General features: G+C 37.6%; 1 protein-coding gene across 1 annotated transcript in view; it reads right to left on the bottom strand.

Annotated features, from left to right (window-relative positions):
• The window catches only part of LOC124550653 (glycine N-methyltransferase-like), a 47,703-nt gene that overhangs the window by 19,291 nt on the left and 12,687 nt on the right, over positions 1-15,725 (bottom strand). The window contains exon 3 of the mRNA XM_047125377.1: positions 449-569. Coding sequence (XP_046981333.1) covers positions 449-569 — 121 coding nt within the window. The remainder of the gene's footprint in view (positions 1-448; positions 570-15,725) is intronic.

Here is a 15,725-nt window from a genome sequence, read left to right as displayed (position 1 = left end):
GAAAATTCCTCACTTTAGTGTGTAAAAGTAAAGTAAAAAGTAAATAAAACTTCAAGTTGGAGGGAAGCCCAGAACTGGGCAAGACTAAAAATGAAAACCTGAGATGTGCAGTCTGCTGAAGAGAATGCACAGAGTAGACCACTTAACTTGCCAATTGTTTCATTCTTTCACAGAGATCATAGGGTTTAGCAGCACAAGACATACACTTTTCCCGAGCTGTAGAAAAAACCTCCCAGACCGACTGTCAACCTGTAACTCTCACTATTCTGACAGAGATATGAATACTTGCAAAACTTCTCCTATACCAATGTTCTAATCGCCCATATAAGATAAAAGGAATAGAAAGAATCATTGAAACATTAAAAAATAGTTTTGACATATCTCCATATTAAAGCAGCACAAATGTCACAAAACCATTTCTATCAAATTTACATTAAGCAGAACTTACATTGTAGTACAGACAATGCTTCAGTGTTTTCCCAGTCTCCAGAATGTCGTCATAGTTCCGATGATCAATGAGAAGCAATCCTCCACGTTTTACACATTTCTTGAAATTTTCCAGAGCCTTCCTGCAGCAGTAAAAAACAGAAGTTTCGCATCACTTGTTTTACATCAGAATGGTGAAAAATATCAGTATATAGACACTACATTTTCCAATTATAGAAAATCAGAATAATAAACACAAATATGCATAATGGATTTAAAAACCTTTGTTTACAAAATGAAGTATCAGTCATCTACCACTCTTGCTTATACAATAAAACCCCCTTTTTACACTTTCAGTAGAATGTGTAAATGTAAAATGCACAAAAGCATACAAAACAACAAGCAAAAATGAATAAATTACTCTTACTGTCATTCTCTTTAGTGTTCAAAATATGAAATAAAAACAATTAAAATTTTGCCTGTTTAAAAAAATCTGAAATGTGGAAGCAAAAGTCTTTTGAGAAAAAGATATTCACATTCTAATGTGAGAATTATTATTCACAGTCATTATAACTTTATGGTAAATAAAACTTGTAACACAATATTAGTTAAAACATAAAGATGGCAGTCTTTGTAAACAGAGAACAAGGGGCATGAAATCTACAGCTCGTTGCCGACAAGTAGGTCACTTGGTTCATGGATGTCCTGGGTGAGAAAGCGGTTGGAAACTGTCGTCGTGTTATGAAGCACATTGAAGAGGTATGTTTACTTCTGACATCAGGTCATATCAAACTTAAAACTGTACGGATTAACGTATTCCACACAGAGGTAATAACGATTCGTTGATTGGGAGGTCGTTCCAAGGCGTGGCAGGCAGCGAAAACCGTCCCCGGAGGCTGATCAGAAAGCCTACCCGGTGCGTCTGACAAACAGGTTTCAGGTACTGTCTCTGGCTGAGGCAGATGCAGCGGCCTACCCTGTTTCAGAGGATGATTCTCAGCCTTCAAGGTCCGGGCAATTGCAGAGGGTGGGCTTATTGGTAGTTGGGAGCTCCAATGTTAGGCGCGTAATGGGGCCCCTTAGGGATATGGTGGCTAAGGAGGGGAAGAAATCCAGTGTGCACTCCGTGTGCATTCCGGGTGGAGTCATTCCTGATGTGGAAAGGGTCCTTCCGGATGCCATGAAGAGCACAGGGTGCAGCCAGCTGCAGGTGGTGGCACATGTCGGCACTAATGACGTGTGTTGCTTTGGATCTGAGGAAATTCTCTCTGGATTCCAGCGGCTATCTGATTTGGTGAAGGCTGCCAGTCTTGCTTATGAGATGAAGGCACAGCTCACCATCAACCATCGTTGACAGAACCGACTGGGGACCTTTGGTGCAGAGCCAGGTAGAGGGTCTGAATCAGAGGCTCAGACGGTTTTGCGACTGTGTTGGCTGCAGATCTTCAGAGCGAGTCACAAGACTGATGACAAGGTGCCAAGCGCGGCCTTATATGCTCCACCGCAGCGGTAATGTGCATGCGGGTCACAGATGCTGGTCGGTGGCAGAGACCTATGTATGACTGCTCACAATTTCCGCAAGGAATCTGGTACACACCCACCTTACGAAGCAGTAAATCATCCTTCACAGAGCCGAGTAAAGCCGCAATCTTTGTGGGGGGCCGGAAGATCACCTTAACACAGTGTTTCTCAAGAATACGGCCTATCTTTGAAGAAAGAGCACCCACATAGGGCAGAAACGCCCTAGATCTGAAGAAATTACTATCTTCTTCCCCATCACATACCTGCATTTTAGGTTTTGCATTGAATGCTCTACGAATTTGTTGCGGAGAATATCCATTCGATTTAAAAATTCTCTTGAGGTATGTTAGCTCTCCGTGCAAATTGTCTTCATCGGATATACAGTGCGCCCGATGCACCAAGGTCTTAAGGACACCCATGGTCTGAGAAGGGTGATGGCAGCTACTGGCATGAAGATATAGATTTGTGTGCGTTGGTTTCCGATACATGGCATGTCATAATGTGCCATCACTTTTACGGCGAACGACAACATCCAAAAAGGGGAGGCAGCCGTCTTTTTCTATTTCCATAGTAAATTTAATGCTAGCATGGATGGAATTCAAATGCTCAAGAAATCGATTTAATTCATCCATACCATGGGGTCATACCACAAATATAAGTAGAGGAAATTTTATTTGCGCGGCTGCATGCCCTAGTTTGCTGATAAGTTTTAAAGTAATAATGAGTGAAAAATGTAGTAGTAGCACTGTGCATGCTTACAGAAACTGAGTTGAGGAAATTATTTTTGAACTACATTTGAGTAAGAAGAAGTTGCAAAAATTGTACTACATAACATCATTGAGAGGTCCGCAAGTCATCCACATATAAGACAATAGTGATAATACTAAAATTTTTGTCTCCGAGTGAAAATTCTAAGACTTTTCTGCTTTGTTAGTTAAATTTCAATGAGACTGATTTAAATATGGACTTTGAAATTATTGCTATGATATGGACAATGTTACAGAGGTACATTTTATATTGCATTTGTTGCTGTTGTTGTGGTCTTCCACCCAGAGACTTGTTTGATGCAGCCCTCCGTGCTACTCTATCCTGTGCAAGCTTCTTCATCTGTAAGTAACTACTGCACCATACATCCTTCTGAATCTGCTTAGTGTATTCATCTCATGATCTCCCTCTACGATTTTTCCCCTCCCTGCTTGCCTCCAACACTAAATTGGTGATCCCTTGATGTCTCAGAATGTGTCCTAGCAACCAATCCCTTCTTCTAGTCAATTTGTGCCACAAATTCCTCTTCTCCCAAATTCTATCCAGTACCTCCTCATTAGTTATGTGATCTGCCCATCTGATCTTCAGCATTTTTCTGTAGCACCACATTTCAAAAGCTTCTACTCTCTTCTAGTCTAAACAATTAATTGTCCATGTTTCACATCCATACATGGCTACACTCCATACAAATACTTCTAGAAAAGACTTCCCGACACTTAAATCTATACTCAATTTTAACAAATTTCTCTTCTCCACAAACGCTTTCTTGCCATTGCTAGTTTACATTTTACATTCTCTCTACTTCAACCATCATCAGTTATTTTGCTCCCCAAATAGCAGAACTCATCTACTACTTTAAGTGTCTCATTTCCTAATCTAATTCCCTCAGCATCACCTGACTTAATTAGACTACATTCCATTATCCTGTTGACGTTCATCTTACATCCCCTTTTCAAGACACTGTCCATTCCGTTAAACTGCTCTTCCAGGTCCTTTGCAGTCTCTGACAGAATAACAATGTCACCTGAAACCTTTATTTCTTCTCTATGGATTTTAATTCCTACTCCAAATTTTTTTGTTTCCTTCATTGCTTGCTAAGTATACAGATTGAATAACATCAGGGATAAGCTAGAACCCTGTCTGACTCCCTTCCCGACCGCTGCTTCCCTTTCATGCCCTCGACTCATATAACTGCCATCTGGTTTCTGTACAAATTGTAAATAGCCTTTCGCTCCTATAATTGACCCCTGCCACCTTCAGAATTTGAAAGAGAATATTACAGTCAATATTGGCAAAAGCTTTCTCTAAGTCTACAAATGCTAGAAACGTAGGTTTACCTTTCCTTGCTCTATCGTCGAAGATAAGTCGTAGGATCAGTACTGCCTCACGTGTTCCAACATTTCTCCAAAATCTGAACTGATCTTCCCCGAGGTCAGCTTCTACCAGTTTTTCCATTCATCTGTAAAGAATTCGTGTAAGTATTTTGCAGCCATCACTTATTAAACTGATAGTCTGCTAATTTTCACACCTGTCAACACCTGCTATCTTTGGGATTGGCATTATTATATTCTTCTTGGAGTCTGAAGGTATTTCGCTTGTCTCATACATCTTGCTCACCAAATGGCAGAGTTTTGTCATAGCTGGCTCTCCCAAGTCTATCAGTAGTTCTAATGGGATGTTGTCTACTCCAGAAGCCTTGTTTTGACTTATGTCTTTCAGTGCTCTGTCAAACTCTTCACACAACGTCATATCTCCCATTTCATCTTCACATACGTCCCCTTCCATTTCCATAATATTGCCTTGAAGTACATCACACTTGTATAGATCTTCTATATAGTCCTTCCATCTTTCTGCTTTCCTTTCTCTGTTTAGAACTGGTTTTCCATCTATATTCATACAAGTGGTTCTCTGTTCTCCAAAGGTCTCTTTAACTTCCCTGTAGGCAGTATCCATCTTACCCCTAGTGATATGCACTTCTACATCCTTACATTTGTCCTCTAGCCATCCCTGCTTAGCCATTTTGCACTTCCTGTCGATCTCATTTTTTAGACGTTTGTATTCTTTTTTGCCTGCTTCATTTACTGCATTTTTATATTTTCTCCTTTCATCAATTAAATTCAATGTCTCTTCTGTTACCCACGGATTTCTACTAGCCCTCGGCTTTTTACCTACTTGATCCTCTGCTGCCTTCACTATTTCATCTCTCAAAGTTACCCATTCTTCTTCTATTGTATTTCTTTCCCCTGTTCCTGTCAATCATTCCCTAATGCTCTCTCTGAAACTCTCTACAACCTCTGGTTCTTTCAGTTTATCCAGGTCCCATGTCCTTAAATTCCCACCTCTTTGCAGTTTATTCAGTTTTAATCTATAGATCACAACCAATAGATTGTGGTCAGAGTCCCCATCTACCACTGGAAATGTCTTAGAATTTAAAACCTGGTTCCTAAATCTCTGTGCTACCATTAGATAATTTATCTGAAACCTTCCAGTGTCTGCAGACCTCTTCCACATATACAATCTTCCTTCAAAGTGTTAGGTATGATCAAGTTATGCTCTGTGCAAAATTCTACCAGACGGCTTCCTCTTTCACTCCTTATTCCCATTCCATATTCACCTACTACTTTTCCATCTCTTCCTTTTCCTACTGTCGAATTCCACTCCCCCTTGACTATTAAATTTTCATTTTCCTTTACTATCTGAATAATTTCTTAATTCTCATCATACATTTCTCCAATCACTTCATCATCTACGAATCGGAGCTAGTTGGCATATAAACTTGTACTAATGTGGTAGGTGTGGGCTTCGTGTCTATCTCAGCTACAGTAATGCATTCACTATGCTGTTCATAGTAGCTGACCCATGCACGTATTTTTTTTTATTCATTATTAAACCTACTCCTGCATTACCCCTATTTGATTTTGTATTTATAACCCTGTATTCACCTGACCAAGAAGTCTTTTCCTCCTGCCACCGAACTTCACTAATGCCCCCTATATCTAACTTTAATCTATCTACTTCCCTTTTTAAATTTTCTAACCTACCTGCCCGATTAAGGGATCTGGCATTCCATGCTCCGATCCATAGAACACCAGTTTTCTTTCTCCTGATAACGACATCCTACTGAGTAATCCCTGCCCAGAGATTCAAATGGGGGACTATTTTACCTCCGGAATACTTTACCCACGAGGACACCATCATCATTTAACCATACAGTAAAGCTACATGCCCTCGGGAAAAATTATGGCTGTAGTTTCCCCTTGCTTTCAGTCGTTAGCAGTACCAACACAGATGCTACCGCTCTTCAGGAACCACACATTTATCTGGCCTCTCAACAGATATCCCTCCATTGTGGTTGCACCTATGGTACAGCTATCTGTATCACTGAGGCACTCAAGACTCCCCACCAACTGCAAGGTCCATAGTTCATGGGGGGAGAAATTTAAGGAATTTTTTATACACTCTTACTGCTAGAACTGATTAGTTAAGACGGTTGGTGGTTTGGAGTTTTCAAATATTTCATATTCTTTGTGTTTCATTTAGCAATGGTGGTAATTTTCAAATGTATTGAACTATGTATTAAAAGTTGAAATTACTCTAGAGTAAACTGCATAACCATTTTCATTTTTGGCAAGATAGGAAATTAATAAATTTTTGGTTTATACTGATGCTGTGGTAAGAGTAATATGTACAAGACAATGTGAGTTATTACAAGCTACATCAAAAGCAAAGATCGGAACAGAAATGTTTCTCATGAGTGTCAGCTATTTTCAGTTATTCTACATGTAATGTGAAATGACTATGCTCTTGTCTTGTTGTGTGTAAAGTAGGTAATGTTGAATATGCTAGTTTTGGTATCTGTAACATGGTAAAGGGAAATGAATGTTATGTTGCTGTTATCACATTTCTGTAAGGCAAGTTTATTGCTGTTGATGTTTAATTGTGAATTGTAAGGGGAAGTGAATATTCTGTGAGAGGTGAGAATTAACGGAAATGTGTTATGGCTTTATGATGATAATGATGATTATATCACTGTACTGTAGGGAAATATGATGTTAACAGAAACAATGGTGATGCAAAAAGTTATGGCTAAGTATTTGTAATTGGAGGAAGTGGATAAGAAATAATGTAAGAAATTACATTAAAAGAAAAAAAATATAGTTGACATCAAAGCAAAACAGGAATTATACACAGTAGGAAACTGCACTGTCCAGTGAAATGGTAATAAGAGATGAAGTCACTATTACTTGAAATATGAGAAATGCCATTTAAAAACAAAAATATAGGTAGCAGCTGGAAAAAATACTAACTAAAAAAAGACATCTTATTTATTGGTACTAAGAAAATGGAAATGCCGTGTGGCTAGAGCCTCTCGTTGGGTAGACCGTTCACCTGGTGCAAGTCTTTCGAGTTCACAACACTTCGGCAACTTGCGTGTCAATGAGGATGAAACAACAATGATAAGGACAACACAACACCCAGTCTCTGACCGGAGAAAATCTCTGACCCAGCCGGGAATCTTACCCGGGCCGTTAGGTGTGACATTCCATCACGCTGACCACTCAGCTACCAGGAGCGGACATTGGAACTAATGAAAACTACTTTGTACATGGAATAATTTTGAGTGCACTATGTACTTTCACTCTGTCTGTGTGCTATGAAAATTTATAGCTAGTGTTTGTATTTTATACTCTATCATGTCAAAACTGACTATATAACTTATTTTTACTTGTGACTATTACTTCAACAGGTTGAATTTCCATACTCCAATATTTTTCAGTAACTTTATCTGTTTATCTTTGTTACAATTACATTATATTGTCAGTCTGTCTTCAACTGTTTCATTATAAAAATCATGTAAGTGTGCAGTAAAATAATAATTTCACTACTATTAAATATGCTGAATTAAAAATATATTTTTCAAACTAGACAGCTGGAAAATAAGACTTATTTACTGTTTATAATGAAAAACTTCTGATATGTAAAGCATTATTAGTACTTTGGATTTTTCACTGTGTATGGATCAATTGCTGTTCATGTGAGCCAGAGTTAGAAATGGAAAAATCTTTTACATGTATTACGAAAACCATGATCTAATATTTTGTATTATTGGTGTTTGGAATTAACTGAAGATAAATAGATTTCAAAAAACTGCTGTCATGTTAGGGAACATACATGCATATTGAAAAATAAATTTCAATTTTTACATAAATGAAAGTCAGACTGATAAAATGTTACTATAGTCAGCCAGTGTTTGCAGTGCCAAAACATCTAGTGCTTTAGTCAACAAAAACTGTTCAAAACAAAATGAAAATGTAATTATTTCATAACCTATGTTAATTTTGCTGAATAGAGGCATACAGTAACAGAAAGTGATGTTTTTCAGACCGATGCAAAGTTAATGGTTATACGACTCTATGAGGCAAAGTGTATTTTTCTTGGTTTAATAATCATGTTGCAATATTAAGAATAAAATGCAAGGTTTATAAAGTAAAGCAGTTTTTCTATTTTAGGCATATTAATGGAATTATTATGAAGTTTTTTGAGATATTTTGTGATGTTCATGAGGCTTACATTGAAATGAAAATGATAAAATTGTATTGTGAAGTATGATACTAAGACAAGGTTTATGCTGTGATATATGTAAGATTTATGATGTTGATAACAACAATGATGATGATGATGATGATGACGACAATGTTTGGGAAATGAAATGTTAGGGATTTACGGGTACGTAAGTTATTGTCATTTCAAAAATACTGTTATATTTTTATATATTTCATTTTTAAAGATGGACCAGAACCACAGTATTAAAATCTAATTATATTTTATTGTAATTCTAGTGAATGTTTTTCAGGAAATTTAACTTTTCTTATATTTCTCATAATGCAATTTTGTATCATATTTTTCAAGCGGTACTGGTTAAACTTGATGATGGAAACAAAGTTACTGGCAACCTTTTAGACCTATCCATGGCCTCATTCCATTCTTCTATATAAATTAGAAACTCATGAAGGCCGAGGAGTGGAATTAGACTTGCTAAGATCTACCTTGCTGACAGGAGACAATGTGTTAAGCTGTATCATACAACTGGGGGACATACACAAACAGTAAAATCTCTTATAAAATTTTTAACTGTGGTGTCTCTCAGAAAAGCACTACCAGGCCTTTTATGTTTGTTGTGTACAAAAATCAAACCAAGTAAGTTATGGCAACGATACTTCCTTCATAAGCTGGTGCTCTACAAAACAGTGACCAGTGCAAAATAATACAGAAAACATTAACCTCATCACAGAATATCCCACCGTAAACAAATTGGCACTAAATAAGGACAAGACAATTCTGGTGGAGTTTCTGCTAAATTATAAATCAAGACAAATAGATACTGAGCAGAGAATTCAGTTGGAACAATTGATAAACATACATTCCTGGGTATTGCAGTAGATGAACATCTAACATGCAAGAAGCACATCAGCTACATGTGTAAAAAAATCTCCTGTGACACCCTCCTGCTAAAACGCCTTTCTAGCATAACAGTGCCACCTGTCTTAACACAAATCTATTTTGGAATCAGGCAATTAGGATAATAGCTAATATTAGTAAACGTCATTCCTGTTGAGAATACTTCATTAAGTATAACATACTAACAGTGTATTCATTGTATGTTCTCAGGACTATACTGTTTGTAAAAGAAAATATGGAATGTAGTATAATCAATAGTGAAATCCATACCTATAATACAAGAAAAAGAGAGGATTATCACATTTATTTAATAATAAAAGAGCGACAGACCATAGTCCAATTTCTGCTAGAAGACATTTTCGTAACAGACTGCCAAATAATATAAAACTGTTTAATGGAAATATATTTAAGACAAAATTAAAGCATCTGTCAATTGCTAAATGTTTGTACTCCATAAAGGATTTTTAATGATGTTGTGTATAATTTATCTTTATTTCTAAACTCTTATTAATGTTTGTATGTTTGTAAATCTACTATGTCCATGACTGTTAAAGTTATTATGAACAAATAAACCATTTATTTATTATTTACGAGGGGCATTTGAAAAGTCCGTGCAAAGTCTGAGAGATGGCACCACCAGCGCAAATCGAGGTCATGTTTAGTTAGTAGCATCTTTGGAAAGAACGCACACCAAGTTTCAGCCATATTGGTCTATTTCATTGTGTTTGGCATTCATGTGAATCAAGGAAGCCAAGTGATTGTCAAAAAATTGACGAAGAAGAATTTCATGTGGTGATTAAACATAACTTTATGAAAGGCAAATCACCTCAGGTGACTAAAGAGAAGCTTGATAAACATTATGGTGACTCTTCACCTTCGGTTAGAACAGTTTATAAGTGGTTTCAAAATTTTTGGAGTGGCCATATGGGCACAACTGTTGCTGAACGTTCTGGACGTCCTGTGGAGGTTACGACTCCAGAAATCATTGATAAAATCCATGATATGGTGTTGGATGACAGAAGAGTTAAGATGCATGAGATTGTTAGTGCTGTGGGCATCATGAATGAATGGGTACATAATATTTTGCACAAACATTTGGACATGAGAAAGCTATCCACAAGATGGGCTCCGTGATTGCTCATGCTAGACCAAAAATGGAATCGTGTGAAGTGTTGCAAGGATGGTTTGCAGCTCTTCACGAAGAATCCGCGGGACTTTTAAGTGTTGTGTCGTCACTGTGAATGAAACATGGATACATTACTATATTCCTGAGACCAAACAACAATCTAAACAATGGGTTACCAAGGGAGAATCTGCACCAAAAAAGGTGAAGACCAGTCTTTTGGCCGGAAAGGTTATGGCGACTGTCTTTTGGGATTCGCAAGCGATAATCCTCATTGACTATCTGGGAAAGAGTAAAACTATTACGGGTGCATGTTATTCATTGTTATTGGACCGTTTGAAAACTGAGCTGAAAGAAAAACGCCTGCGATTGGACTGAAAAAAAAAAATCCTTTTCCATCACGACAATGCACCAGCACACACCTCAGCAGTTGTGGTCGCAAAATTAATGGAAATAGGATTCCAACTCGTTTTACAACCCCTTTTCTTCAGACTTGGCTCCCTCGGACTACTATTATTTCCCCAATTTGAAGAAATGTCTGGGGGGACAGAGATTTTATTCAAACGAGGAGGTGATTGCAGCAACTAATAGCTATTTTGCAGACTTGGACAATTCCTATTATTCGGAAGGGATCAACAAATTAGAACAGCATTGGGCGAAGTGTGTAAGTCTAAAAGGAGACTACATCGAAAAATAAACAAGGGTTACCCCAAACATGTAAGTAGTTTTTATTTTTGCATGGACTTTTCAGACACCCCTCGTATTTATTTATGAACATTTATTAGAAGGGAGTAACATAATAGTATCCACAATGGATGCATGTAATCAAATTATGTATGTACAGTAGTATAAAATGGGTAATGTAAGCAAAACCATGAAAGCAAGTAGTAGTAGTGTGCGAACTGAAAAGTCAACAAACCTATGAACAGGAGTGCTCTTATTTTTTGCATTTTATGACAATTCAGCACAGTGACCATTTTTAAATGTTGCAAACCTCAGGAGGCTACTTTTATAAAAAATCAGTAGTGGTAGTGAGAAAGGAATTGAAAGTAAATAACTATTAGATCAACCTCACCTTCACTGCTGAATATTTGATGGGAATATACCACTGGAAGAACAATTTTTAAGGGAGAACACTTGCTAAACAGAAAGGAAAAATATTAGAAGGTTTATCAGTGGGAAAGAAAAGTACAGTGATGGAAACAATCAATCTGGTACTTATTAGATTCTCCCAACGACCTGTCTTCCATTTGCATTCTGTGCTACTTTTTACACAAATTCATTAAATTTTACATTTGCTGTTACTGTTACTCTCAGCTGTTGGTGATACTATTGATACTGTGCATTTCTGCTCAGTACTTACCTTGAACAAATGAAACTTCTCCAATTACTGCCAGTAGAACATTTGAAATAGAATGCAGAGGTCCTGGCTTATGAAACAGTAGTCTCCATCTTCAGGGAAGAAAAAAATACCTAGTTTTGTGGGAGGGGGGCAAGGGGTGGCTTTATTAGTTGGGCCTCTCTCTAACCTTTACAGCCAATTCCTCTTGAGAATGATTCTCTAGTAGTCTTCATCAGTCTAAGATTCATACCGAGGTGTCCTAAAAGGCAGGATAGGGAAATTCTAAGAGCACCATGAATAATCACAGTTATGGTTAATTAGTTCGCTGTAGGGCCAAAAATGAATTCAGTAGGAAGTGCTGCACCAAGTGTGGCATGCACTGTGGAAATCCCAAGAAGGAACAGAGATTGTGGTTTGACATTACGGCACTGGCAAAGCCATTGCAGACAGAAAGTAAAAATTGGTTGTGGTGTTTCAGAAGCAACTGTCCCCACCTCAGAATTATAACTAAGTTCAAAAGCTGCCAAAAGGACATCAGTGTTCTGTTTCACAGACTTGCTCACCTTTCAAGCCCGAACCCTCATCGACGCAACAGTAAAGGTCATTCTTTCACATGACTGTGTAACATGCAGCCTTCCTTAAAATAGTGAAGTCATTTTAACATGCAACACACTTACTGGAAAAGCATTGCCAAAAGAACATAGACTGCCGTAAACATTTTAGCCAATTTGGCAAGTGAGTTGCAGCATTATTTTATTTACATTTAACCTTTGGTGATTTTGTTGCAATGCCTGGCTCCAGTTCTAGGTCGGCAGAGCCGCTAGGGAGCCAGGCTTAGCACAGGTGTACCTACTAGTCGAGGGTCCCGAGAGCGCAGGCAGCTATGGTTACCGTGGATTCCCATAGGGAACACCACCAGATCTGCAGGCCGTGGTTCGAGGAGGGGCACTTTGCAATACTACAAAAACCAAAGTATTTATATAACATTTGGAAAACAAGAAAATAGGAGACAGCTTAAACTACGTAGAGACAGAAAAAACAACTAAATATTGTGAACTGTACAATGACCAGACAAAACATCACAATGTTCTCAGTATCTTCAACGATCAAACAGCTGCAGTATATCGCAGAGTCAAAACCAGCTGCAGTATATCACTACATTTCTAACTTTTCAGCCAAGCCAATGGTTGCATTTTTGTGTGCTGTACAGGAATCACTGAGTGATGTCACCCCCTGCAGGCATCGTGAATGTGAGCTAAAAACTTGAAAAAAAAAAAATCCCCAAGAATTCCAGGCGTGTGGAGGAAGATGTCAAGAAGCTCTTGATAAATCAGTTAATTAATGTTTCAGAAGGAGTGGCAGTGTATTAATAATTTAAATGGGATAATATTCATATAATTAACACACTAAATTCATAAAACTCAATAAAATTCAGTTTCAGTGCTAGGTTAAAAATGCAGAACTCCCTGTTTTTTCCAGGTCAAATACAATTCCCTGAGAATTCCAGGTTTTCCAGAAGAATTGCCACCCTGGCTCCAGCATAACCTGTGTTTTCTGCCACATGAGGGAGGAGAGAGAAGACTGCTCAGATTACACCTCTACCTACATTTTGCACTCCCACTGCAGTCTTCAGATTGAATTACTTTTTCAGCAACCACACTATTATTCTGTAAAACATGCACCTCCTCGACACTTTCACCATTCTTAACAAGCTGAGCAAAGACCTCAAACCCTCCCTTAAATGTAAACTTCCACCGCTGTTCTTGAGGGTTACCTTTCTTATAAAAAATTGTCTTTATTCATGAAATTGTTTTTTATAAAAACAATGAAAGACAAACTTTTCTGCACAAATTGTTTAGTTACTCTATCAATACTCACCTTTAACACTTATACACTTTTGTATGCTTTCGAACAAGTTCTGGAAAAGTGCCTCAAAAAACACATGCTTTCAGAAGAACAGACTCACAAGGTTCTTAAATCGACAGAGGTTGTTGTCCGTGCATTGTTTTGTCACAGCAAGTAAATTGTCATGTAGCATACCATTTGCCATTACTTATTCTTCAATCTTTTAACACAATAGTTGTGACAAGTCCAGCGTATCTGTTTTGTGAACAAAGCGCTGTTGTGGATTCGGGTTCAACTGGGTACACTGCCAGCAGTTCACTGCTCCTCACATCTGGGCTCATATCAATACAACTGAGTTTGGGCCCCAGTTACACAGTTATATGTGGATTTTGAATTTGCTCAGTGAAACTGTTTGAGCAATACACTTACTGCTACGAGTCTTTGGCCAGATCCCTGCAGGATGGACGGGTCTTGTAACGTCTGGAGAAACAAAAACAATATATTATGTAGTAATTAGATGTATCATATTGTGTCATTGTATAAAATTATATTTTTTTTTTTTTATTATTTATTTCTGAAAACGTCTGCGTCGGCGAGTAATAAAACCGACACAGAAGATAAATGTTAAACAGAGATTAAAAAAGGAACTAGTATATAATACGTGTTGAATATGAATGTCTTTGTCGTCTTAATTTGGAAGTTGTGCGAGTAAGATCTCCTGTTGTTGTCGTAGAGAACGCCAATGTAGCATTCTTTTGTCGAGACTAAGCAATGTACGCCATTACGTGTGAATTCACAAAGGTCTGTAATCACTGAGATATTTAAAGGTTTTAATAGAGTTGTTTAAATGAAAACTTGTATTATTTATTGTTAAGCTTGCTTGCATATTATCCCATCCTGTTGAGACATTTTTCAGTTATATAAATATTATCTGTGGTGCTGAGCTGCGTGGAGAACGAAGAGCCGCTGCCGCGGCGTATTTAAACGACTTACAATATAGTCGAGCATACCGCAAGGAAGCGGTAAAATAATAGTAAAATAATATTATTTCTTTTAGCTCCCAGACTGGCAGTGAAGATCAGCAGATTTTATGATGTGTTGCAGATTGACGCGGGCTGCTGATAGGATATAATTTACAGTGCAAATAATTTAATGTACCTTCAGAATCTGATAGGAATCTTGCTGTGCTCCGTTCTGATCTGGCAAACTTTATAGTGACAACGTATTTTTTAATGAGAGTCTCATGTTCTTGGGCTAGTCGTGGTATGAAATAGCATTTTAACGAGAAATAAAATCCACTGCGAACTTGTGTTTTTGAACGATCACACGGACTGTAACATCAGTGCTCATAACAAAGTAATTTCAACTTTTAATCACTATGAAGTAGGGAAGATATATTGATTCTTAGCATGAGTTGCAGTTACGAAAAATCGCCCCTTAAATTGTAGGCCAGATACAGAACAATAAGACTTCCATATATACATTTTATTCCGCTAAAGGGTAATGATGATAAAGAAATTCAAAGCACAGCATTGCTAAAAGTATTTCACGTAACTCTTTTCGTAAATCTGTTGTTACAAAGAGAATAAATAAACCAAAGAGCAACAATTTTACAATCCGCGAGAGAGTTGGACGTGAAACTGTCGCCCAAAAACGCGGGGCCCGAATTTGCAGTGGCCACAAATATAAAATTTTATGTATTTTTCTTTCAGTGTTGATTGTTATGTATGTGTAGATATATATGTATTTAGTGATAAATGTATGTATGTATGTCATGATCAATGCTATGTATTAATGAATGTGTAAACACTCTTTCATGACAAAACGTACTACTGCAAACGAGTCTGAGAAGACGATCCTGATAGTACTGAGAAGCTGTAATGACTACGTAATCCGGGGGCAGCCGAACCCCGAGATAAGATAAACTAAAGGTAAGACTACAGTGTAGTTGTCCTGTTTGTAGAAGTCGAGCTCCAGTGAAGTGATCTCATTTCGCTAGTGGTGTGCATATTGTGCGTAGTTTGATGTTAGTGTTTGTGACAGGACAAAGTTGATGGTAGATAGTAAATTTTAGTGTGCAGTTAGTGTAGATAAATTAACGTATTTTGTGTGCAAGGGGCAAAACTGTCAGACTTTGTGGTTTAGTAAGCAATTTATGAATATGGTTAAGTTGCGTAGTCAACGTCCGAGCAATATGGATACTGAGGAACAACAATTAGTTAGTGCAGGAAATGTGGAACCGGG

This window comes from Schistocerca americana, chromosome 9 (genome assembly GCF_021461395.2).
Source record: "Schistocerca americana isolate TAMUIC-IGC-003095 chromosome 9, iqSchAmer2.1, whole genome shotgun sequence".
In the NCBI taxonomy this organism is placed as follows: Eukaryota; Metazoa; Arthropoda; class Insecta; order Orthoptera; family Acrididae; genus Schistocerca; species Schistocerca americana.
This window is presented reverse-complemented; position numbering and strand designations above follow the sequence as displayed.